This window comes from Mytilus galloprovincialis, chromosome 6, assembly GCF_965363235.1.
Source record: "Mytilus galloprovincialis chromosome 6, xbMytGall1.hap1.1, whole genome shotgun sequence".
Classification (NCBI taxonomy): Eukaryota; Metazoa; Mollusca; class Bivalvia; order Mytilida; family Mytilidae; genus Mytilus; species Mytilus galloprovincialis.
The window spans coordinates 16,765,766-16,792,774 of NC_134843.1; the positions used below are offsets into that span (position 1 = coordinate 16,765,766).

General features: G+C 33.4%; 1 protein-coding gene and 1 long non-coding RNA gene across 4 annotated transcripts in view; both read left to right on the forward strand.

The window, feature by feature from the left end:
- Positions 1 to 27,009, forward strand: part of LOC143079071 (uncharacterized) — an 87,944-nt gene that overhangs the window by 17,671 nt on the left and 43,264 nt on the right. For 2 of the 3 annotated variants that reach the window (XM_076254232.1, XM_076254230.1), the window contains one exon: positions 4,614 to 5,405. The exons of the other annotated variant lie outside the window; for it this stretch is intronic. In XM_076254232.1, coding sequence (XP_076110347.1) covers positions 4,614 to 4,807 — 194 coding nt within the window. In that variant the 3' untranslated portion in view covers positions 4,808 to 5,405. Of the gene's footprint in view, positions 1 to 4,613; positions 5,406 to 27,009 lie in introns of those variants that run through there. 3 annotated transcript variants of the gene reach the window in all.
- Positions 6,763 to 13,244, forward strand: LOC143078010 (uncharacterized). The gene is made up of 3 exons (XR_012978991.1): positions 6,763 to 6,875; positions 10,098 to 10,259; positions 12,569 to 13,244. It is a non-coding gene; the product is annotated as an uncharacterized LOC143078010 (long non-coding RNA).

Here is a 27,009-nt window from a genome sequence, read left to right on the forward strand (position 1 = left end):
CGTACTGATGATTTTAAGAGTTATTTTCCTTAACTTAGGTCTACCTCCTTAAGATTGTACATAAGCCTCTTTATGAAAATGCAGGAGACTTGTTTGTAATGCTCTATCTTTCGTATAAGGCATACGAGCTAATTTGTACTTTATGAAAAGTATCATTAAGTTGCTTTAAGATCATAACACAATGTTCGCTTCTTTACCCATATTTTTGACATTTTTACCTATTATGTCTGTTTGTTTTGTTCACACATTCACATCGATCTCAATATAATGGAATTTGATGCGACTGTCATACAAGTGAGAGGTTTAGCTAGCTATAAAACCAGGTTTTACATCTGAAAATGCCAAGTCAGTTATATGAAAGTTATCCTTTCGTTTGATGTGTTTGAGCTTTTGATTTTGTCATTTGATTAGGGATATTCAGTTTTGAATTTTCCTCTGTGTTCAGTATTTGGTATGATTTTGCTTTTTTTTTTTATTTAAACATTTAATACAAGTTTCTGAACCATGTCTCGGACTTAATTTGTGTTGTTCTTTTATGGTATTAATGGCTTGATCTATTTTGGTTTTATCGCAAATATTAGATTAATTTATTTTTTTTACTTTATTTAGTCATTCTAACACATGGTTTTGTATAATTTAAAAAAAAAATTTCTTTCAAGTATGGTCTATTATATTCATGTACTAATAATGATTTTAATATCTTTTTGTAAACACTTTCTGGAATTCTTTCATGTATGATGGTAATATTAGTATATTTGTTTTAAAATCTTTGAAATTGCCGAAATTATATCTAATTAAATACAACCATCTCATTTTTTTTTATTAAAATTAGAATTTTGTGCTACCAAATTAAAAGAAGGCTATACAATAATATACCTCACAAATTAATTATTTATGCACGAGTTGAACATAGTTGAATTCATACAAAAGTTTTTAGAAAAAAAGATATGCAGTCTGACGGAAGACATGTCATCCTTCAAGGTCACTTTATTCCGACACCGAGCCCACCAATCTAGATATGCAGTGTGATGGAAGACATGTTATCCTACACGGACACTTTATTCCGATGTCGTGCCCACTAGTCTAGATATGCACTTTATAATGGTTTACTTTTTTAAATTGTTATTTGGATGGAGGGTTGTCTCATTGGCACTCATACCACATCTTCCTATATCTACTTTGAAGGCAGACATGTTATCCTACTCGGCCACTTTATTCCGATATCGTGCCCACCAGTCTAAATGCAGTGTGAAGGAAGACCTGTTATCCTACTCGGCCACTTTATTCCGATATAGTGCCCACCAGTTTAGATATGAAGTTTTGAAGGAAGACATGTTATCCTACACGGACACTTTATTCCGATATAGTGCCCACCAGTCTAGATATGCAGTTTGAAGGAAGACATGTTATCCTACTCGGCCACTTTATTCCGACATAGTGCCCACCAGTCCAGATATGAAGTTTTGAAGGAAGACATGTTATCCTACACGGACACTTTATTCCGATATTGTGCCCACCGGTCTAGAGATGCAGTTTGAAGGAATACTATAAGTTATCTACGTTCGTATCCGTAGATATGGATATTTTAACACCCTGAAGTACCCAAGTACACCTTGAGGCGTAGCCGAAGAGTGTACAGGGTACTGAAGGGTGTTAAAATATCCATATCTACGAATATGAATGTAGATAACGAATTTATCCCCGGTCTTAGTCCGAATCGGTCGAGTTTTATGAAAATTCGGGTACAAAGTGTAACGTGAAAACAACGTTTTTTCATTATCTAAAACAGTTTTATTGAAATTTGGAAATTTTACATATTTTTAACGGGGTGTAGAGTACTACCTGTGGTAGAACCCTACAGGTAGTCAAATATAAGACGTTTTTAATACAGAGACAGAGAAACTGGATTGAGTCAAATTTGGCGCTCAATGTTGTGACAGTTACGTCATAGATGGTGTGACGTCAACGTGGGTCATTTGCATAGCTGGTCAGTAGTCCCATTCCTTGAAAATGTTGCAGTCAAGTGATGCATTTTATGAAATGAGTGTAAAGGAACGGCATAATAGGATAAAATCGTTAATGAATTAAATATTTGATTACAAACATCATGGATAATCTACAGAATTTAATATTTCACAAGGAGCAATCATGGAAATAAGGAAAACTTGCGTGAAGTTCCCCGGGATAATGGTTAGCAACGTCAGGGGATATGGGTTAGCAACACCCAGGGACTATGGGTTTTGTAACGACGTATGTTATTCAATCAAAATCCTAGATATATACTAAGCCGGGGATAAATGTTATTCTGCCGGTCACTTCATTCCGATAAAGTGCCCGCCAGTGTAGCTATGCAGTTTGAAGGAAGACATGTTATCCTACACGGCCACTTTATTCTGAAATCGTGCCCACCAGTCTAGATATGCAGTTTGAAGGAAGACATGTTATCCCACACGGCCACTTTATTCTAATATCGTGCCCACCAGTGTAGATATGCAGTTCGAAGGAAGACATGTTATCCTACTCGGCCACTTTATTCCTAAATCGTACCCACCAATCTAGATATGCAGTTTGAAGGAAGCCATGTTATCCTAATCTGCCACTTTATTCCGTTATAGTGCCCACCAGTGTAGATATGCAGTTTGAAGGAAGACATATTATCCTACTCGGCCACTTTATTCTAATATCGTGCCCACCAGTCTAGATATACATTTTGAAGGAAGACATTTTATTCTACACGACCATTTTTTTCTTCTGATATCGTGCCCACCAGTGTAGATATGCAGTTTGAAGAAAGACATGTTATTCTACTCGGCCACTTTATTCCGATATCGTGCCCACCAGTCTAGATTTGCACTCGGCCTCTTTATTCTGATATCGTGCCCACCAGTCTAGATATGCAGTTTGAAGGAAAAAATGTTATCCTACACGGCCACTTTATACCGACACTGATCCCACTAGTCTAGATATGCAGTCTGTTGAAAGACATATTATTCTACCCGTCCACTTTATCCTGACATCGTGCCCACCAGTTTCTGTTCGTAATCCGTAAATGGGAACGACTTTGGATTGACCAAGCCGGGATTCAAACCAACGACATCTAGCACCAAAACACTCATGTCCTTTTTAAACTTTTTGGATTCGAGTGTCACTGGTGAATCTTTTGTAGACGAAACGCGCGCCTTGAGTATATACAAAATTTAGTCCTGGTATCTATGATGAGTTTATTTAATTGATCCCGTCAGTATGATATTGTTCTATTCTATGTCATTCTGATATTTTCTTTATGAATTAGAAAATACGTTGAACCACAAAAGTCAAAATTATTCAATCGCGTAGTGGAATGAACTATTTGTGGATTCTTATAAATTCTATATAACTTTTGGAATATTTTAAATCTCGGTCTATTTCTGAAATTAATTCTTACATACTTTTGATTTTTTAACTCTGTATGCTAAAATTGCCCATGTGAAATTTTAAAATTGTTTGTATATACATTGAACAACAAATATATGTGACGTATAAAATTTTCTGACGTGAGACACGTCAATCAATGAATGTGTTTGTAGATAGATGTGTTTGTGTTCTGTTAAATTGTTCCTATTAAAATTATTACACGATGATGACTGCTGTACCCGTATTTTGACTATTTTATTTACCATGTCTGTTTAGTTCACGCATCATTGTAAATACAATGGAATTTGATGAGACTGTCATCAAAGGGAGAGGTTTAGCCCTATAAAACCAAGTTTAAGCCACAATTTTCTACATTTGAAAATGCCTGTACCAACTCAGGAATATGACAGTTCTTGTCCATTCGTTTTTGATGTGTTTTGTCATTTGATTTTGCCATGTGATTATGGACTTTCCGATTGGATTTTCCTCTGAGTTCAGTATTTTTGTGATTTTACTTTTTTTCTGTATCACCAAGAGACCACTGATGCAGTCCAATGAAACTGAGATAGCATTCGAACGAAACAAAACAACACATGTTTATGTTAAACAGAATGAAACGTTAGAAAGCTTAGTAATTCCAAGTGAAGACATTAAAATAATATATAATGACAGCCATTAGGACTTAGATCATTCTGTTGCACTTTAAATGGACCGGCGTTTCAGCCAAATTATTGTCATTTTAATAGGTAAGGGGTCAATCTTAGTTCGTAGTTGACTTGCTGTCAAACATTATAAAAGTATTTGCCGAAGACATCGCATTGATGTTTTATGCCTCCACTTTACAATATGATATTTATATGAAATCTGTTTTTATGTTTTTGTTGCTTATACGAGTAAAGGAGGGACGAATGATACTAGTAGGACAGTCAACCTCATATATAGAAAATAAACTTACAATGACATGGCTAAAATAAAAAGACAAACAGACAAATAATAGTACAGAATATACAACATAGAAAACTTAAGACTAAGCAGCACGAACCCCATAAAACACTGGGGATGATCTCAGGTGCTCCGGAAGGGTAGGTAGATACTGCTCCACACGTGGCACCCGTCGTGTTGCTTTAATATGTAATTAGAAATCCGGTAAATAGTCTAATTCGGTAGGTCATATTCGTGAATGAGTAACTTTCTTTCAACATGCGATATTTATTTTACAGCTGATGTATTTGTGACATATGTGGGGGACAGAGGATCAAATCAGTTACTTCCGGGTAACTTGTATAACCAGGAATTGTCTGCTTTTACACGTCATTTAGACTTAAGGGGATTGGAACGCAACCAGAGATGTTTCAGTGTATATGAAACTTTTAACAGCACACAAAAAGAATCTATTGGCCGGGCAATACCATGAGACGTAATACTTTTTAACCATTGACACGTGTTGACACTTTTTTTTTAAAATCATTAATATTTTAGGCAACTGGATGTTTTTATTTCTTTTCTTTTTATTTTATTTAAACGATGAGGGATCATCAGATAACAAACTCTTAACAATTTTAGTTGTGTTTTTCTTACGTTATGCTGTATTTTGATTTAATTTCAGTTGATGCATGAAACCCATTAATGTACTTGCTTGCATTGTTAAAATGATACTATAATATACATGATACCGATGTCAGTTCATATCACATATATGTTTCCTGATAAACTCCATTACGATTTGTGTGTGTGCTTGAATAGTGATGTAACTGAAATATTTTTTTCAATTGAAAAAAATATGAAGAGGATCTTTACTTCACACGCTTCATAATTAGAACAATAAAATGTCAATATGTTGCATCATTCAAATCATATCTGACCAAAACCCTGGCTTACTGGAGAAGCGCTTGTAGTTTAGTTTTGTTTTGTAAATGAAAACTTGTGAGTGCTTGTTTGTATGTTACTAAATGTTATGCAGTTTCTATGTATGCTTGTGTTCTGTGTTCATTTTGACTTTCATATTAAAAGAATTCAAATAATGTTTATTTCAAAGTTTTAAATCCATGCATTATAGTTTTCAATAAGACTATGAAAAGCAGCATGGATATTCGTTCAAATTGAGAAATGAAATGGGGAATATGTCAAAGGGACACAACCCAACCAAAGAGCAGACAACAATCTAGGACCACCAATAGGTCTTCAACGCAGCGAGAAAATCCCGCACCCGGAGGCCGTCCTCGGCTGTCCCTTGAATAACATTTTGTACTAGTTCAGTGAAAATGGACGTCACACTAAACTCCTTAACATATAAATGAAATGAAATTTAAAACATAAAAAACTAACTAAGGCCAGAGGCTTCTGACTTCGGACAGGCGCAAACATGCGACGGGTTTAAAACACGTTTTGTGAGATCTCAACGCTCCCCTATACATCTAGCCAATATGGAATTAAAAAACACATAGCAATACGCACAGTAAAATTCAGTTTAAAAGAAGTCCGAGTCCGATGTCAGAATAGGTTACAAAAAATCTAAGCAAAATGACAAAGCTACATAATGAACCAAGGATATTCTATGCTAATTTTTCATCCTTTTAATATAAAAAAGGGACGATGCCAGTTAAATATTGACAAAAGCGTTTGTCCCCGCAAATACAGTCGAATATTGTAAAAAGCATTTGTTCATGCAAATAGAATCAGTACACCATTCAAATGAAGACAATCAAAACGGCTTTTCCTACTTTAAATTTAGTAACACCTGGTATGAAGAGTATGCATTTTCCTACTATTAAAAAGTCATAAAAAACAGGAAAAGCAAGAATGATTTGGATCATAAAAAATTGAATGGAACATATTTTAAACAATGCATTATATAAAATATATGCCTGAAAATGATGCCTTTGAAAGAGAAAAAAGGAATTATTTACACCAAAAAAAGTATCTATGTGAATCTATATACATTATCTAGATGTGACACACCGCAATATATACAAACCACAGATCATTTTTCTATGAAATATGATATTACAGCATTTTCAAACTTGTTTAATGTCTTCAAAAAAAAAATAAAGGCAACAGTAGTATACCGCTGTTAAAAAAAAACTATCATTTCCTTTATAACTTTCAGAACAGAAAGATTGTATACCAGATTTTTTAAAGGATATGAAATGAAGGGTTGTATCAGAACAGTTAAACTGTTAGGTTTTGTATGTGGTATAAAAATAGAAAATTTATTTGTTCAAACTATGACACATACAATATCGATCCGCCTGTATCTAAGCGGATGTAAAATCTTTTGAATAAGCACATTACAAATATCTATTACAATTAGGTAATTGTTATAACCCGATGTTTAAAAATCAAGTTAACAATAAAAATCTGTGGAAATCCCTGAAATCTTCAAGAATGGTGTATGCATTGTTTAACTTAATAACTGTTTAAGATTCGACTTTAATGATAAAGATTAATTCCAGATCTAAAGTATGTAAACACATCAAAATCAGGTAAGACATGTATTTCATGGTTAAGTCGCGGTTTAAAAAAATTACATTTGGTGCAAACAATGATAAACAAATACAAATTTGAATACACCGGTAAAAGGTTAGAAGAACTAATTTAGTGTGGTGTGGAATGTTGTAATATTTGTTTCAAGTCAGTGCGTCTCTGCCTCTTAATCAGTTTAGATAATAATGACCTCTATGAACGTTTTATTTTTTCTTGAGACTTAAAAGCAAAGAACTGTTTTATAGATATATAACAGATAACTGGTTGTTCACGGGAGGAGATCAATGAGTGTTTTGTTCCAGGGAGGGACGTGGGTAACGAATGTGGTTATAAGTTAGATTTCATGATTTACATGTTCACATATTTTAATTATTCCCCCGTATTGTATTCTTATCAACCTTCCTATCTTCCTTGTTTTGCTATTCAATAACCTTTAATGTTATAATAGACTGGATTGTCTTTTCTTTACTTCAAATGAGGGTGGCATTTCATATTTTGTTTTCTGTATTTAAATTTGGTAAAAGAAAATATTCCACTCTAAATCAAACTTGGTTCAAATAGTTATAAAAGGTACCAGGCTTATAATTTGATACGAAAAACGCGCGTCATGACGAATATAACATTTTTTTCCGAGATAACAATAAAAAACAAGTAAATACCAAAAGACATATTTGTTTGTTATGATTCTCACGAATGAACCGGTATAAAAAAAATGATCAATTTGAATAGTTTGGAGTTGCATTGGTAACATATTCGTTACTAATGGTAAAATAGTTTTTTCACCTTCGTATCTGTATTTGTATAATACAGGAAATGAACTTAACCTATATTGTTAATTTATATGTCATTTGGTCTGCTGTGAAGAGTTGTCTCATTGACAGTTATACCACATCTTCTTTTTATACCAAATAATGCTGAGTCAATCTTAATCAGGCTGATGTGTGCTCAAATGTTTCAACTCGTTTTCCAAGATAGCCATTAAAAGAAAACCAGAAGACATGAAAAAAATGTATGTTTTCATACCTAAAAAAATGTCTTAAATTTGGTCTTTCATATCTAAGGTATCAGGCAAGTATGTCCTCCTTGTGATTTGCATAATTAAATCCCTGAAGCGCATTTCTTGATTAAAATCCATAAGGAATGCTTATAACTAGTTATGTCAGATATGGGGACCTTTATAGCTTGCTGTTCGGTGTGTGCCAAGGTTCCATGTTGAAAGCCGTACCTTGCCTTATAAACTTAAAACCTTGGTTTCTTAATATAAAAAAATGAAATGTGGTATTACTTCCAATGAGACATCTATCCTCCAAAGACCAAAAGAGGGGCGAAAGAATCCAGGGGAACAGTCAAACTCATAAATCGAAAATAAACTGACAACGCAATTGCTAAAAATGAAAAAAAAACAAACAGACAAATATTAGTACACAAGAAACAATCATAAATACAGGGACGACCACGAGCAGTAAAAGGTATCATACTTTTCTAAATAATCTGTAATGTCAATTGATTAATCGTTTCAATGAATAATTACTGTTCATGAATAAGAAGTAACTATAAAAGAATTCAAATACGCTGAGCATCTGTTAATTAGCACTGATGTTCGGTTACGAGTTGAATATTTTTCGATATTTGAATTCTTTGAATAATTTTTCTTTTTATAACATTGACAATGGGCTTTTCAATAGAATTAAAGTAGAAAATTTAATGAACTATATCGTTTTCTACGCATTCACAATTTGCATTAATTCGACGTTATCGACAACGTCTTTGCAAGAACTATTGTTGTATGATATTTGAGGAATAAAAGGACAGAGTTAATTTCACATGTGAAATTATCAGTTTTTATTACACTGGGAAATCACGGTAAGTCATTGCAACCAATGTAATAGTTAATAATAATAGTTTGAATGTCTTTTGCATTGTGTTTTTTTTAAATGAATTTAATATGCACATGCAATCAAATACAAAAAGAAAACAGACAAACAGACAATAGTCCATAAGACAAAACATAAAAAACTGAAGACTTAGCAACACGAACCCAAAAAGTAATGCTTTAAATAACCTAACAAATATAGTGCACACTTCTTTCAAATGACACATTGAGCGGATTATACAGTGTGCACTACGTGCATGATGTTATTTCTTCGCAGTCATAATCAATATTAGTATTGCAGTCATTTCTAAAACAAAAGAATACATTACATAACGCATATCTGTCGATCCCTTCTTAACAATAAAAACATTAAATAAATGACCTCAAGAGGTCAAGATACAACCTTCAACTGAAGACACTTAAAGATCTACGATTTACACGATATCATTTTAATGATAAAAACCATTTAACACGACATAACAAACATGTAAGATAACAGCTGGCGGTATTCGTGAGTGTTAACCACTCTTTAGCTACTTGAAGTATCAATTTCACATTTTGAACCTTAACAATTTACAATATTTTTTAACAAATTAAATGTTAATAAGTTCTAAATTTGCGGGTGAGTTTTATAATATAGAATAACGTGTATATTCATGATTGTCATCCCCCCTTTTAAACTTAAAATGAAAGATAATAATTTAATCATTTGAAGTAATAGTACTGAACATTCTTAAATATCTTTTTTTAACGTTTTTAAAATGGCTCTCATTTTAGGCATTATTACTAATGTTTATAGTAAAAAATGCCAAGATTCCAAGGTATTATTCAAAATCATACGTCGAAAAAAAATCGATAAAACAACAACGGTAAAAAAAAACTGAAAAAGATAAGAGGAAAACTGCTAGTATACAACGCACCACGAAGAACACTAGAGATTGAGCTACCATCAAAAACAAAAACCTCGGCTGGTCAGTTGTCTTCTACATTGTATGACATGCTGTATTTAGACGATTATTCTGTAAATATGAATATATAGTTCTTTAAGTTTTATCAGCAATGTTTTATGCACACTATCATAAATTTAAAATGTATTAGCTGTGTTTTTTTTAACATATTTAAGAATTACACTTTTGGGTTACTTTTATTCGTCAGTCATGATGGACTCTGCTTTGTAAAGGAAGAATACCTTTAAAATGCAGATCTGTTCTTTCTTTAGGAAGTCATCTCAAGGTCTTCTGTTATCTTCTGTGAGTTCGATATGGTAAAAACACAGAACATTGCACGTTCTTTACGACTGTTTTGCGAATGATAGTATGTCTTTTATTTTAAAAATACTCGAAAATAGCAGAACCCGAGCACAGAAGTTTGTGGAGCAGATAAAGCAGAGGACACAAAGTTAGCTGACACAGAGACAAACCGATCAGTCAAGCCGCTATTCAAGAATGACATCAGAGAAACATCATATTAACAGACAACTGTCTCCATTAATAATTCTGGTGTTGTTGGGGTATATATAGATTGTTTTATTATTTCGTACATATTGTTAATCAAAAGTATATAATTTGCATAAGGAGGTTATAAATAAGGGTCACAATTATAAGGGAAAGATATCTGGGAAAAAAGATGTTCTTCAGATTTCATTCGAAAAAAGGGAACAGTAGTATACCGCTGTTCGAAATTCATCAATCGACTGAGAAAAAAACAAATCTGGGTTACAAACTAAAACTGAGGGAAACACATCAATTATAAGAGGAGAACTACGACACAATAGAAACACAACACCAAAATGTAACACACACAGAAACGAACTATAATATAATAATGACGTTTTTCATGACTTGGTACAGGACATTTTAAGAAAATGGTGGGTTGAACCTGGTTTTTGCGCTAGCCAAACCTCGTGCATTCATGGCAATGTTATATATAACATTAAAATAATAACATTGACAGGACTACAGTACAAATCAATCCAAGAACATTTAGGACAAAGAAATACACACATAAACATTGCAATAGGACATTTCGACATGCTAGTAGTTAGCAAAGGTACCAAGCTTAAAATTTAATTCGCCATACGTGCACTTCGTCTTCATAAGACTCACCAGTGACGCTCAGATCAAAATAGTAAAGAAAGCCTAACAAGTACAAAGTTGAAGATCATTGGTGACCCAAATTCTAAAAAGTGGTGCCAAATACGGATAAGGTTATCTATGCCTTGGATAAGAATATCCTTAGTATTTAGAATAATTATTACTTTTGCAAACAGTAAATTTATAAAAATGACCTCATAATTGATGTTCATGTCAACACCGAAGTGGTGACTTACCACAGAATAAAAAACAAACACGTACAATAAAAAACGAAAGCTCATAAAACAGTACAAAATAACCTTGCATTGTCACCTACAGAATAGTGAAGTTCGTTATTTTATTGAAGATTACGATGAATTGATTTTTGAATTAACAAATACTATTTGTATGTATATGCACATTACAGATTTTCATTTCATTGCATTCAAGTCAATACCAGTTTTATTAAATTCAAGATTTTGATGCATCCTGTCGCTCTAAATCATAACTCAATTTTCACATCTATTTTGCTTTCTAATTGAATAAATTGACGCTTTATAAACTTGAGGGCATACATATCTCTTCTGTGACTTAATGTAAAACTTACACAGACACACTTCCTAGTTATAACACCTTCAAAACTGTCACAGGTTCTGTATACTGGGATTGAATGTTGAGTAAATACAATATTTTTGAAAAAAATTTCATCAAATTTAAGAAATTCTTCATATAAGATTAAAGAATAAACACAATATTCGAATTTTGCTGGTATATCCATTGCTAAAAACAGTGCTTCTAACATCCGGAATAAAGTGTTGACTCTGGTCTAATTTGACAAACACAGTCAATTTTCTTATCGGTAATTCTTTCTGAGAAAACTGGATTATTTAAAAGTACAAAATGGATGCCGTCATAGAGCGAACGTGTCTTGATTAGTATTGATATAAACGAATCAAACACCTACCTCCACCACGTACTTTATTTTGTCATGATTTTTTCGATCGAGCGACATCGATGAGTTTTGATAGATAAAAAAACAACACGTTTATCAATTTCCGAAGCGCTTTTTTAAATATACCTTCATCAGGAACGCGCTTAGGGCGTCTTAAATTTAATACTGGTATTTATAATGATTATTTTTACAAAAAAAAAAATAGCAAAGAAATCACTTCATGTAAAACTTACATGTACCAATATCAAAGCAGGATGCTTTTTTTTTTTATCTCGGCATTTATTGTGCTTTGTTTTAAAGCAAGTTAGCAAACAACATAAAACCGATTTAATTGCAAATATTGTCATTGTGTAATTGTTCCGATTGAGTATGTCATCTTTGGGTACGGAAACCACCATCAAATAATGATGCAGTTCTATAAGTATTTTATGACTGCTGAGATTTAGAACGGAAGCAAAGTTTTGATATTTTGTTTAACAAGGGTTTTCTTTTGTAGTGATTTAAATAAAACGCGCGTTTGGTGCATATGGCGCGTATGGTGACTGTCATACAAGTGATAGGTTTAGCTAGGTATAAAACAAGGTTCAATCCACCATTTTCCACATAAGAAAATGCCTGTACCAAGTGAGAAATGTGATAGTTGTTATCCATTCGTGTGATGTGGATGGGCTTTTGAGTTTGCCATTTGATTAGGGACTTTTTTTTGTCCGTTTTGAATTTTCTTCGAATTTCAGTATTTTTGTGATCTAATTTTTTTCCTGCAAGCATACTTACACATCATTTGTTTCATTTCAGAATATTGGGAATCCTTATTTTGAATTTATCATTGTATACAAAAGTTGCCACTTTACAGTCCGGCACTCAAAGTTTGCTTGAAAAAGTAAATCAGTTAGAGACAGAATCAAATGTAAAAATTGCTAATCTTGTAAGGAAGACAGAAAGTTGCACAGTATCGATAAAAAGAATTAAAAGAAATGAAGAAAGAATGACAGTTGCCAGTAAAATGTTCAAAAGTGAACTTATTCTGTTGGTTGGATCAATAAAAAATGATTTTGAAACAAAAATGAAAGAAGGGTTGAGCAAGAAAAAGTCTGAGTTAGATAGCGCGGTTAAAAAGCTAGAAACTGTAATAACAGATCAAGATATTATTATTGGGACAATGAAAGAAGAAATGAATACAGTAAAACGATCTATTGAACAATGTCTCCCTTTAAAAGATGATCTCAAAGGCAATGCTGAAAGACTTAGAAATGTGAATATGCAGATGGAAAAATTCAACAAAGATTCATCATTTTTACAACAAGAAAACAACAGGTTTAGTCAAAAGATACATGATAACTATAAAGAATTGATTCAGTTAAAAAACTTTACACAAAGTTATGTTTTTGATAATAATGCAAACGTAAACAGTTCTTTTCAAATGATTAAAAAAGATGTGAAAACAATTTATCAGAATGTTTCTACCATTAATGCTCGCCAACTTAAAGGTATTAGTGGAAACTGTACAACAGAAAGAAATAAAGGAAATCGGAGTGAAATTAGATAAAACAGATCAATCAGTCGGTTCTGTATTAAAAGAAGTAAAAACCCATGGCGAAGAGATCACAAAAATACCCGATAGATTACACACGTTAAACAAAACTACAGAAAATCTAAGTATAGGTAAGTACCGTAACTCACAGTTGCATGTATGTTTGAATTCACCTAATTTACTATTCATTTGAGAGGAGGATTTTGCATAGTTCGTAATTATATTATGCTGTTTTTGTGTACTGTCCGTAATTATTTATGGTATTGTTTGTAATTCTGTGGTTAACATGTCTAAATGTACTGTTATATTATTTACTTTTGCATTTCTTTGTCCTGAATGATCTTGCATTTATTTGTACTGTGTTCCTGTCATGTAATGTTGTCATGTTAGCGGATATTTAACATTGTCATAAAGCCCGAGGTTCGACTAGCCACATACAAGGTTTAACCCACCAATTTTCTGTAAATGTCCTGTACTAAGTCAGGAATATAGCAGTTTTCATGTTATAGTTCGTTTCTATGTATATCGCATTGTCGTTGTGTTTTACACCTCAGTGTTTCTGTTGTTTCGTTGTTTTCCTCTTACATTAGTAGTTGATATGTTTCCTTCGGATTACGTTTGTTACCCGGATTTGCTTTCTCTAAATCAATAATTGACTTTTGAACAACGGGATACTGTTACCTTTATTTGCCTTCAACCCGGTGAAAGAGAAGTTTCAAAACAAATATATGAATAAGTTATAATGTTGTGTCTCTTTAACAATGCAGAAGATTTAATTCGAAATTATTTACATCGTACCTTTTTTGTTTTATTAAATATCGGAGAAAAATTGTTATTGGTACAGAAAATGACTGTTGTTTTTGTTCTGGTTGTTTTCACCGTATAGGGTAATCAGTTTTTTAATAGAGGAACTCAGATTGGCGACATGGAGAAGACAGAAAACAAGGATAAACCATCCTTGCAGTATGTTAAAATTAGTAGTATAACGTCTTTCATGATAGTTCATAAAAATGTGAATTTTGATTTATAGAAACATTTGTTTTAGACATAGAAGACAAATGGGTACTGGTACAGAGAACAACTGTTGCTTTTGTTATCACTGTTTTGTCCATATGTGGGGGTCTGTTATATAGCAGAAATCACAAGATTGATGATATTGAAAAGAAAATAAGATATCTAACAGAAAACAAGGATAAGCTATCTTTGCAGTATGTGAGTACAATTTTTGTCTGATAAGAAGCAAAGGTAGATTTCAGGGTGGGGGGGGGGGGGATTTTTGGTTGATCATACAGAGAATCACTGAAGCATGACTGGAATTGGTCCATTTAGGTCCCCTATGAAAAGTTCTGGATGCGCCCATGAGAAGAATAGCATCCGCTGAATTGTGCAAAAATGATAACAGCAGAATGTAAGCCAAATGCAGCTGGCCTTGCTTTCCCAAGAGAATTAATATATGTCACAATGTATTTCGAGCCTCTGGACTGTTCCACGGACAATGTCGTGTACGGAATCGAATGTACTTTGTGTGGACTACTTTATGTTTGTGAAACTCGTCAAACTTTGCGTAAAAGAGTGAATCAACACCGGTCTGATAATAAAGATCCTCAATTTATGGTTCTTTATAACCATTTTAATCAACCGGACCATGATCCTTCTTTATCTATGAAAGTACGCATCATTGAGAAAATTTATCACCACACAAATAGCCCTGTACTAAGTATACTCCTTTCCGCAAAGATAGAGAAAATTTCTGGATAAGGTAGTTAGGGACTGCAATGCCATATTGTTGCAATGATAATATAAAAGGAGTAGGAAATTTGTCAAGTCCTGCCTGCAGTGATGTTAATGTAATGAGTTTATTTAATACTACCTTAGGACAACAACGTAGTCATGGGCAAAAACATTACCATCGGCCTAATGTAAAAAAGTCTTCCAAATATAGATCACCCTTTGGGAGCTTTGATGACCTTCTTTCACATCTTCATCATCCACTAAGGTTACATTATATAAGAACTATTCTCTTTTCACTGCCAGTTAATTTTCTGAAACGTTTGACAGACTATGCACTTGACAAAGGAGGCACCAATACATTTTCTGCAATATACAGACTAGTCAGTATTATTTGTGATGTAGCTCTTTTCCGTCTTTCAAACCAGTAAGATCGGAACCTTTACATGAGGAAAAGAGGAAATTCCTTCCTGTTGATTTTGCCAATAGAGGAATTGATGCAATCAATATCTGCAACGTTCTACATCACAAGGAGGTAACATCTAAAATTCCTATTTATTTTCCTATTGTATCCTACAGTTACACCAAAACCATTGCACCTAAAATATTTAACTAAAAACAAGCATTGCAGGACCTTGACTTAGAACAATACATAAAAAAAACCTCCGACATGTGACTGTTCCCACTCGCCTTATAATTACAGTTCCCCTGGTCATGTTATAACTGGGGATCTAAACAATTCAACATGAAAATCTCCAAAAGGTGATTTCTCATGCTCCGAAGTTAGGAGAACCCCAACACATCAATTGGAACCATAACTTCAAAATAATTATGGATTCCATTGAGGACTACGCCAGAGCATGGGCTAAGCGAGAAGAAGTTGAACTTGGCACTTTTTCAGAATGGATTAAAACTATCAGGTCTCTGATAAAACGTCGCATTCACAAGTTGAAAAACTGTGTGAACGATCGACCAAAGTCTGTTTTTAGAGACAAAGAGGCCATGAAATGTCTATCATCTCTTCATGATAAGTATGTTGTTGTTCCTGCGGACAAAGCTTAAAATAATATTGTCTTTGTATGCAAATCGTATTACTACGAATGCCTTGTAAAAGAATTGGGTATAAAGGAGCAATCAGGTATTCCCACATACAAAGACATATCATTTGACAAGGATGAGGTTTTAGCAAATCATAAGTCCTTCATGGCTTCAATAAACATTACATTGAACACCAAATCGGAGGACTTACCTTGTTAGTATTGGATACCAAAGCTTCATAAAATTCCGTACAAACAACGGTATATTGCTGGCTCATCTTCATGTTCCACTAAAGAATTATCCATTAGATTGACTAAAATTCTGTCCGCAGTGAAAGAGGGTCTTCAGAAATACTGTGAAACTGTTTACTCGAGTAGTGGTATTAACCATATGTGGATTCTTAAAAATTCTAAAGAACTTCTAGACAATTTTAAATCTCGGTCTTTTTCTGAAATAAGTTCTATCAAAACTTTCGATTTTTCAACCCTGTATACCACCATTCCCGATGTGAAATTGAAAAATCGCCTTAAAGAAATAATCCACAATGCCTTTCAACATAAAAATAGTAGCATACGCTATAAACTTATTACTTTGGGATTTCATAAGGCATATTTTGTTAACAGTGACAAACAAAAAGGTACAACATGCTACACAGAAGAACAAGTGGTCAGTATGCTGGAGTTTCTTATCGACAACATATTTGTTGAGTTTGGAGGTAGACTTTCCCAACAAATTGTCGGCATTCCTATGGGAACAAACTGTGCGCCTCTTCTTGCCGACCTCTTCTTATTTTCTTATGAATCGGAGTTCATCCAGACACTTGTCAAAAACAAGAGGATCAAAGAAGCCAGATTATTTAATTTCACTTTCAGATATATTGATGATGTTCTATCCATAAACAATCCGAACTTTTAATTTCTGATTGGGTTCCATTTATATATCCCCCAGAACTAGAGATTAAAGAAACAACAGACACGGCTTCCTCCGCTTCATTTTTAGACTTATATCTCGAATTTGACTTACAGTCATCTCAGTACCAGAATCTATGACAAACGAGACGATTTTGATTTTGAAATTATAAATTTCCCCCACCTTAGTAGCAATATACCTTATGTATATGTAACTTCACCTGCATATGGGATATATATATTTCCTAACTTATTCGATATTCAAGAGCTTGCAGCTCCTACTCAGACTTTGTAAAACGTCATCAGTGTCTGAGTAGAAAGTTAATTAACCAGGGGTATGTCAAAGAACGACTCGTCCTTTTTCTAAAAAAAGTTCATCGGAAGGTATCAAGACCTTGTTGATAAATATTCCGTATCAACTTCACAAATAATACACGATGGTCTTGATGTATAGATTCTGCGTACTGATGTTGTTTATTATCTTAACAACGTGTTTTATAGTTCTTTCATTTGTCTTTGTTCTATTATTAAGATTATTTTTACTGTTGAATGGTTTTATGTGATATCCGTTTGACGTGGCTCGGTACTTGTACATCTCGTCAATGTGTTTGTATTGTCTTTCAATTTTTGGTGTCGTGCTTTGAAACGCGCGTCTGGCGTATAAAATTATAATCCTGGTACTTTTGATAACTATTTGTATATGCGACTTTTTGTATTTCTTTGGTTCTTATAACGTGACTCTGTACTTCAGAAGATCCCGTCAGTATGATATTGTTCTAGTTTATGTCATTATGATATATTTCTATTATGAATTACAAAATACGTTGAACCATAAACGTCAAAATCATTCAATTGCGTAGTGGAATTTACTATTTGTGGATTCTTATAAATTCTATATGTAACTTTTGGACTATTTTGAATCACGGTCTATTTCTGAAATTTATTCTTACATACTTTTGATTTTTTAACCCCATATGCTAACGTTGCCTATGTAAATTTTATAATTGATTGTATGCACATTGAACGACAAATTTATGTGACGTATACAATTTTCTTACGTCAGACACTCAAATCAATGAATGTGTTTGTAGATAGATGTTTTTGTGTTCTGTTGAATTGTTCCTTTTAAAATTGTTATACGATGATGACTGATAGTGGAATTAACTATTTGTAGATTCTTATAAATTCTATATATAACTTGTGGACTATTTTCAATCTCGGTCTATTTCTGATATTTATTCTTACATACTTTTGATGTTTTAACCCTAGATGCTAACATTGCCTATGTAAATTTTAAAATTGTTTGCATGCACATTGAACGACAAATTTATGTGACGTATTAAAAAATATCTGACGTCAGACACTCAAATCAATGAATGTGTTTGTAGATAGATGTTTTTGTTTTCTGTTAAATTGTTCCTATTAAAATTGTTATACGATGATGACTGATGTACCCATATTTTGACTATTTTATTTATTGTGTCTGTTTAGTTTACGCGACTGTCATCAAAGTGAGAGGGTTAGTGCTATAAAACCAGGTTTAAGCCACCATTTTCTACATTTGAAAATGCCTGTACCAAGTCAGGAATATGACAGTTCTTGTCCATTCGTTTTTGATGCGTTTTGTAATTTGATTTTGGCATATGATTATGGACTTTCCGAATTGATTTTCCTCTAAGTTCAGTATTTTTGTGATCTTAATTTTTATATTTGAACGATTGCGTGTGGATGGGGATGGATTAGATATGCGTAGTATGCAAGGTTAAAATTGAGAATGTAATGTTTCAAAGTGACAACAACCCGACCAAAGAGCAGAAAACCGCCGAAGACCACCAATAGGTCTTGATCAATATAGCGCGAAAATCCTGCAACCGTTATGCGTGCTTCAGCTGACCCCTAAACAATCATGTGTACTAGTTCAGTGGTATTGGACGTCATACTAAAATGTACATTTTTGTATATCATTTTGCCTCTCCTGCCAACAGTCTTTTATTTCAATAGGCCTGCATGTTTTGTCTTTTAATGCAAAAATTATATAAAATTTTCTATTGTTAAACCACTGGGCAATTATGATTAAACACCGTCACATCTATTCTTTGGCCCTGATTCTGATTATAAGGGACTTATAACTTTAACCCCTTAATTTCAGTGTCAAATGATTATCGTTACCATTATTTTTGAAAAAAAAATAACATCATTCGTCGAACACAGTCTAAAAGAAAGTGTACATTTGATCGTCATGCACCAAAATTAACGTTAACTTCATTTTGCAATAATTTTTATCCTTATTCGAAGGTACCCCCATTACGACCCTTTCTTATGGTATAAAATTAGAATCTAGATTTTTGATGCTAAGAGCCATAATAGTCAAAAATATCATTTTCAGGAGTCCCTAAGTATTGTTGAACAAATAAAGAGAAGACAACCAGAAGAACTGGAAAACAAGTTCTGTGTAATAAGTTTCAGTCAAGAAACACACAACAAACATAGAAGAATCACCAGACCAAGTGTTGAGGGTCGACTGAGGATCAAAAAATGAACGAAACAGATTTCGTGGTCACCAACGATAACAGTGTGTTGAAAATACCTCCCTGTAAAGTTATATTGGTGTTTGTGGACCACAACCAGAAAGATGTTATTATAGAGACCCCAGGTGACGATGAAGAAGATATTAAATTATTAACCGTACAGGCCTGCCGTAAAATGGGAGGTAGGTTTTATTGTGATAGAATTATCATTAGGACGTGCCATCATATATCGTATACTAGATATACTGTCCGACATTTTGATGCGTATGTCAGTTAGAGAGAATTAAAATATGAAGTTTTGCAAATACATTTTAGGGGTTTTACCACCAAATCATAGTACGTTGGATACGAAAAAAGGCCGAACACAATATTTCCTTAAATTTGACAGTTGAAGATAGCTAATCCTTCATCCCATTGCAGTAAAACATTTCTAGGTCATAAACATATATCTTGGGTAGTTTAAAGAACCCTCATGTTTTAAATTTGGTGCTCCTGTAAAATATTTGGAAACTTGAGGTTACATAGTTACTGAAGCTTGCACTACAAAAGTCAAAAAGTCTGAAAAGACCAGTTTTTGTCTGAATTTGAATGAATTTTTACTCGACATTCCTAATTTGTCTGAATAATTTAAAATCAATCTTGATATAGTATGAATTTGTCTAACAAGGTTCTTGATTTTGTTGACAAGTGTCTTGACAGTATGAACATTGTCTAAAAATTTCTCGACACTTCTTGTATTATCTGATAACAGTATGGATTAGTCTCGATCAATTCTTGACTGTCTTAAATTTGTCTCGATCAGTCTTGACATATTCTTGACATTCTTAATAATGTCTGAATATGTCTTGACATCTTCTTGACATTCGAAATAATGTCTGTATATGTCTTGGAGCGTCACTGATGAGTCTGATGTAGACGAAACGCGCGTCTGGCGTACTAAATTATCATCCTGTTACCTTTGATAACTATATTGACCCATTCTTGAGTCTTAAATATGTCTTAACACTATCTCAACAGTATAAATTCCGCCTGAAATCTTAACAGTTTAATTCTACAGTGTTTATGACTTTCTATTGCTGTTATATACTCCTTTTGATTATGGCTAAACTGAACTTTGAAGAATCAAAGATTAATTTTGTACAGTAAGATTTTTCTTTTTGACCCCAAAACAAAGGGACACACGAACTATTAGTCAAACAAGTAAACTGATAAAAGAAGAAAATGCTCAACAGAGAAACAAAAGTACACAAAATACAACATTGAAATCTAAAAACAGTGCAAAACGGACCCCACTTTATATAGCCTGATCTCCTTCCTGTGCGCCCTTAGGGTAGGCATATTCCGCTCTTAAATTGGCATCGTCGTGAAATGGGACCGGAATGTAGTAACGACAAATGGGACATATTGGTCGCCATCAAATGAAAAACATTCAGAAAATTAATGACAACTGCTACATTAAGCTCCAGAAATAAAGGATTCTACCATAAACTTCTGAAGTTTTTAGATGCAAAATATGGTAGTTATGTTATTATTGAGAAATACAGTGTTTCGGTAAATAAACTCATCATAGATACAAGGATTAAAATTTTGTATTTACGCCAGTCTCGCGCCCCGTCTACAAAGACACACCAGTGACGCTGGATTCCAAAAATGTAAAAAAAAAAGGCCAAATAAAGTACGAAGTTGAAGAGCATCGAAGACCAAAACTCCGAAAAGTTTTGCCAAATACAGCCACGGCCATCCAATCCCGAGGTAAAAAGCATAAGAATTATAAATAAATTAGAAATCTATCAAAAGATTAAGTTAAAAACTACAATTATTAAATACACTTATTCAAATATATATAAAATTAAAAACCAATTGTTCAGAGAACAATTGAAGGTCTAATCAGTAAGAATCTATTTAAAAATGAAAATATTAACATTTGATTTTAAATGTCAGTTTTAGCATCAAATGACAGCTTATTGTACGCTGATTCCAAAAATATATGGTTTCTATATAAAAGAATAAAAAAAGGGAGATAATCTTTTACTTCCGTTTTAAAAAGTTTACTTCCGGAATTGTTTGATAGTTTACTTGACACTGATTCCAAAAATATATGGTTCTATATACTTTTACATTGATTTATTCAAAAATAAGCTACTGCCGGTTTACAAAAGGTCACTTCCGGTTGTCTTTTTTAAGGTCACATTGCTTACAAGCTAATGCAAAAAGTCCAAAGGCTTTATCATGTGTACATATGAAGTAAAAGCAAAGGTCAAAATCTATAACGTTAAATAAGCATATGACCTTGTGCTCGATTTCAAGGTCATAAACCAAGGACCTAAAATCAAAAGACTCTAGTCCTCTACTTTATATTGTTAATGAGTTATATTACCATACGTATGATATTAGATATAAAAAGGGAGAAAACTCGCGTCAAATATCTACATACCCTTTCGACTAAAATTTATGTGTTACGACATGTCGTAACTAACAATTTGTGAAAATATTTTCTCGATATCTTATATGATTTCTGAAAATAAGAGATAACAAGCCAACATCAAAATTTTAATCATGACCTTGACCTTTGACCTTGACCTCATTTTCAATTTTTGGGACGAAGGACCTCAAATCAAAAGACCTTAGGCCTCTAACACTTATGGTTTTCCAGTTAAAAATGCATATCACTTATATTAAATATAAAAGGGGAAATAACTCTCATATGGAGTCTCCGGATAGCTTCGGTCAAAATTGATCAAATCATCCTGAAGATATAGCAATTTGGTAAAATGAATTTGTCGGTTTCTTATACGGTAGCGACATATAAGTAATAACAAGAAAAACAGTGTTCGGGGAGATAACTCTTATAAAAGTATTTAGTTACGCAGTATCAGTTTCAAAAGCGTATTTACTGTTCAATATCATATACTATATGTCTGAGCGACATCTTGTGAAACAAAAAAAATAGCGCAGGAAATTTTTTTTAATAATAATCAGAAGAAATCCAATAGGTCTTTCCACGGAAAGGTGAAAAGACCTAATTAAAAACCAATTGTTCAGAGAACCATTGATGGTCTTTCCACCAGTAAGGATCTTTTTTCATTTGAAAGTATTAAGATTTGGTTTTAAATGTCAATTTAAGCGTCAAATGACAGCTTATTGAAGGCTGATTAAAAAAATATATGGTTTCTATACAAAAGGTATAATTAAGGGAGATAATTTTTTACTTCCGGTATTTTTTTATACTTTATTTGGTACTGATTCCAAAAATATATGGTTCTATATACTTTTACATTAATTTAGTACAAAATATAGCTACTTCCGGTTTACAAAAAGTCACTTCCGGTTGGCTTTTTCTAGATCACATTGCTTGCAACCGAATGCAAAAAGCCCCATGGCTTTATCATGTATACATATGAGGTAAAAGCAAAGGTCAAAATCTAGAACGTTAAATTTACCTATGACCTTCATCTCAATTTGAAGGTCATCAGCCAAAGACTTCAAATCAAAAGACTCTAGGCCTCTACCTTATACTGTTAATGAGTTATATTATATTACAACTAATATTAGATATAAAAGGGGGAAAAACTCGCCTCAACCTTCTACGTACCCTTTCTTGTTACGACATGTCGCAACTAACAATTGTGTGAAAATATTTTGTCGATATCTTATAAGATTTCTTAAAATAAGAGATAACGAGCCAAAATCAAAATTTTGAACATGACCTTGACCTTTGACCTTGACCTAATTTTAATTTTTTTTGGACCAAGGATCCTAAATCAAAAGACCTTAGGTCTCTATCATTTATGATTTATCAGTTATAAATACAGATCACTTATATCATATACAAAAGGGGGGATAACTCTCATATGGAGTCTCCGGATAGCTCCGGTCAAAATTAATCAAATCATCCTGAGGATATAACGAGCAATTTGGTAAAATAAATTTGTCGGTTTCTTTTACGGTTGTGACATATAAGTAATAACAAGAAAAACAGTGTTCGGGAATAACTCTTTCATGGAAAAGAATTTAGGTACGCGTTGTCAGTTTCAAAAGCGTATTAACTGTTCGATATCATATACTATATGTCTAAGAGATATCTTGCAAAACAAAAAAACAGCGAAGGAAAAAAAAGTTGGCAAAAGAAAAAAAATAATAATGATAATAATCAGAAGAAATCCAATAGGTCTTTACACGGAAAGAAATTGGGACTATTTTATTACTCTCCATGTTTTGACATGCACCGGAAACTGAAAATGTAATACAAGACTGGTACCTACAACCGATTCAACATTGCTTGGAAAATTACGAAAAAATTATTTAAGAAAGAAGAACCATATTCTGACTTGTATGCCAAATTATTTTTGTAGCTCTATTAAATTGCGGCTAAAATTACATTTTTTAGACTTGTACCCTTTTTGGGATATTTCAGATTTTTAACTATAGGGTCAACTCTAGTTTTTGCTTATAAATTTTTCTTATAGGAGATTTTAAGCTCAATGTGTGATATTTTTGTTCCTTATACATTGATCTTACTAATTATTAAAGAAAAAAACTGTATATTTTAATATTATGTAATTTTTATGTATTTTTAATTACTGTATTGTAAAAAAGTTGCTTTTTATCAAATAAAAGTTAGATTGTTTTCTTGGTGTTAGTTTTAATACTTCATAATTAGATGACTCTGTGTAGCAGAATGTGTGTACATTCTTTTGACTGCTTTGATGGTTTTATGGTACTTCACACCAAGGTTAAAATTGGGTCTTTAATGTCATGTGGTGGAATTCTATTGAATTGTCATTATCATCCCTAAGGTTCTAAGAGGCTGTAATATCAGGCATTTATATGCAAACAGTTGCATTTTTGTGGTGTTTTGACTTTTGAAACAGTTGATTGATGATGTTGGAAGAGTATAAATTCAGAAGTATTTTCAAAATAGGCATCAGAGTTCAAAGATGCCATTTACAAGTAAGTCCAAAAGTGTTCCGTTTAAGAAGGGAGGTGATGATAGGAGACTAATTCCTGTTGTTGAGTGGGATAAAAAGACTGAAATTAGCTATAGGAAGAAATATGTCAGGCCAGATGCTGAAAAGACCAAAGAAGAAAGTTTGAATGACATAGCCTTGACAATTTTGAAGGAAAATGTAACCAAGGTAGATAACTATAAAAACTCAAAAGTAATATCTGTACTGAGACCACAGCCTGGAGAACCCATTGTGTTTGAAAGATACACAGACAACTTAATCAGAGGAGATAGGAACACCTATAGGTTTTTGCATGCAGATAGAACCTGTAAACTATTCACCAGAGCCTTTCATGAACATTTGGAGCAGTCACCGGGCTGTTATGGGAAATTTCAATTTGATTATGATGCCGAAGAGCAGATAACCATGTGTTGGAGAGAAAAAGTGGTTTGTACCCTGTGTAATTACGAGTCCTTGATGTAGCCATCCAGCTCCATCAAGGACCGACATGCAGAGACAATCCAATGAATGTGGTGATATGTTGGTCGATATGAACAGGGAAGATATGAAACAGCAGCGACAGATTGTAAAACAAACATTGGAGCGCTCAGGGTTCCCCACCGACACGACGATACCAGCAGAATGTGCCACTCGATACAACAATCCACTGTTTAGATCTCGAACGCGGACCCCGTTTCAACCTGGGACGCAAGCAACAACTACCATTGTTGAAAATGTGACATCTAGGAAGAAGATCATTGCTGTACATGGTGCAAATAAGCTCTGCAAAACAGCCAGCTATCTAAGGTCAACTGAGGAAAATGCAATTTGTCCGGGACACCAAGGCCACTGTTCTGCAAACTTAAAACCATGGGATTCTATTGGTAATGAGGAATTGTATGGTGAATTACTGGCAGACCAATTAGCAGAAGATGAACAACCTCTAGTTATTGGGCAGTTAACAACAGATGGGGACAGCCATGCCTACAGAGGTTTCAGCAAGAAATATAGTGAAAGTGTTTACCTGACACCAGAAAACTTGCGAGACCCACGACACTTGGCGTCAACAAAATTGCGGAGCATTGATAAGGCAGCTTTTAGTGAACTCATGTTTGACGGAAGGACGAAATCAAACCGTGAGAAGATTCACAGGAGATTTTCCTTGGATTTAACCAACAGATGCACTGTTGAATATAACTTTGCAATCAAGGAGGCTGCTGGGAAATTGGATAAACTTGTAAATAGACTAAGTTATGAAGCTGATTGTATTATTGATTGTTACACAGGACATTGTGGAGATACATGCCGTGCCTATTCATATATTTGTAAAGGGACAGAAAGTGATTTCTGAGGAAAAGAGTTCTTGCCTGAACATGCCAGATGCCTTTATATGACAGAGGATGATGAAAAACTAGTGCGTGACTGTATGAATATAAGATTTGGGAGGAAAAACTTGGAGAAAACGCGATTCGGAACAAGTATTCAAAAATGTGAAGCTACAAACAGAGATATAATAAGTCAAATTCCAAGGATATTACCTACCAGAGAAATTTTCCTGCTAGAATTCACTCCACTGCACATAGAATTAATCATAGACCTGGAGAATCAGCTTTTTTAAAATGTGAAGCTCTTGGTGTACCACTTTCTCCAAATTCACGTCCGATCCATCAACTGAAAAGGGAAGACGAAATTTATGAATACCACCAGTTGCGTAAAAAAAATCCTGTTGTTAAACATGAACGAACTGTTTCGAAACTTGAAAGATTTGAACTTTACGATGAAAAATCTGTAGAAAAAGAGACATATCAGAAAGATCTGTTGGATTCAGAGAAGACTTTAACAAGTAAAGGGAGAACTCGTGCTGATCATTCTTATACAAAGTGATATTTCTGTATTTTACTTACTTACTGCAACTAAATTATGCATTCTGGGTACATTCCATGTGTCTGACAGGTTTGTGGAACTAAATGTTTACATACTTGTCTGCTATTATTTATATTGGGAGGTTCTAGAGACAAATGTTCAGAATTTATACACAAACTATTGTGACATAGGTACGAAACATGTAAATCCGCAGCTATCTCTGTTAGATCATTTTGTAACATAAACATGAATCTATGGGCCAGATACAATTTTGTTCTTCCATTTGGCCACTTTACTTTAAGGCGACCATATTTTGGACCACGAGTTAAACCCCTTTCTCTTTGATTGACTAAAAATACTGTCGACCAAAATTGGCAACCCTTGGAATTTTGGACATTTTGATAAATTTTTTAAATTAAGCCTGCTAATTGCACAACTTTCCACTGAGGATCCATTTAAAAAATACCATGAGGTAGTATAGTACCCAGAATATGTAAATCAGTTGCAGCATCCTGGGAAATTTGCATTTTTAACATGAAAAAATTCAGAAAAATTGGGACTATTTTATTACCCTCCATGTTTTGACATGCACCGGAAACTGAAAATGTAATACAAGACTGGTACCTATAAAGAGAACCTATATGTATAAACTTTCATTCGTCTTTCTACATAAACTCTTCTTATACGAATCTTT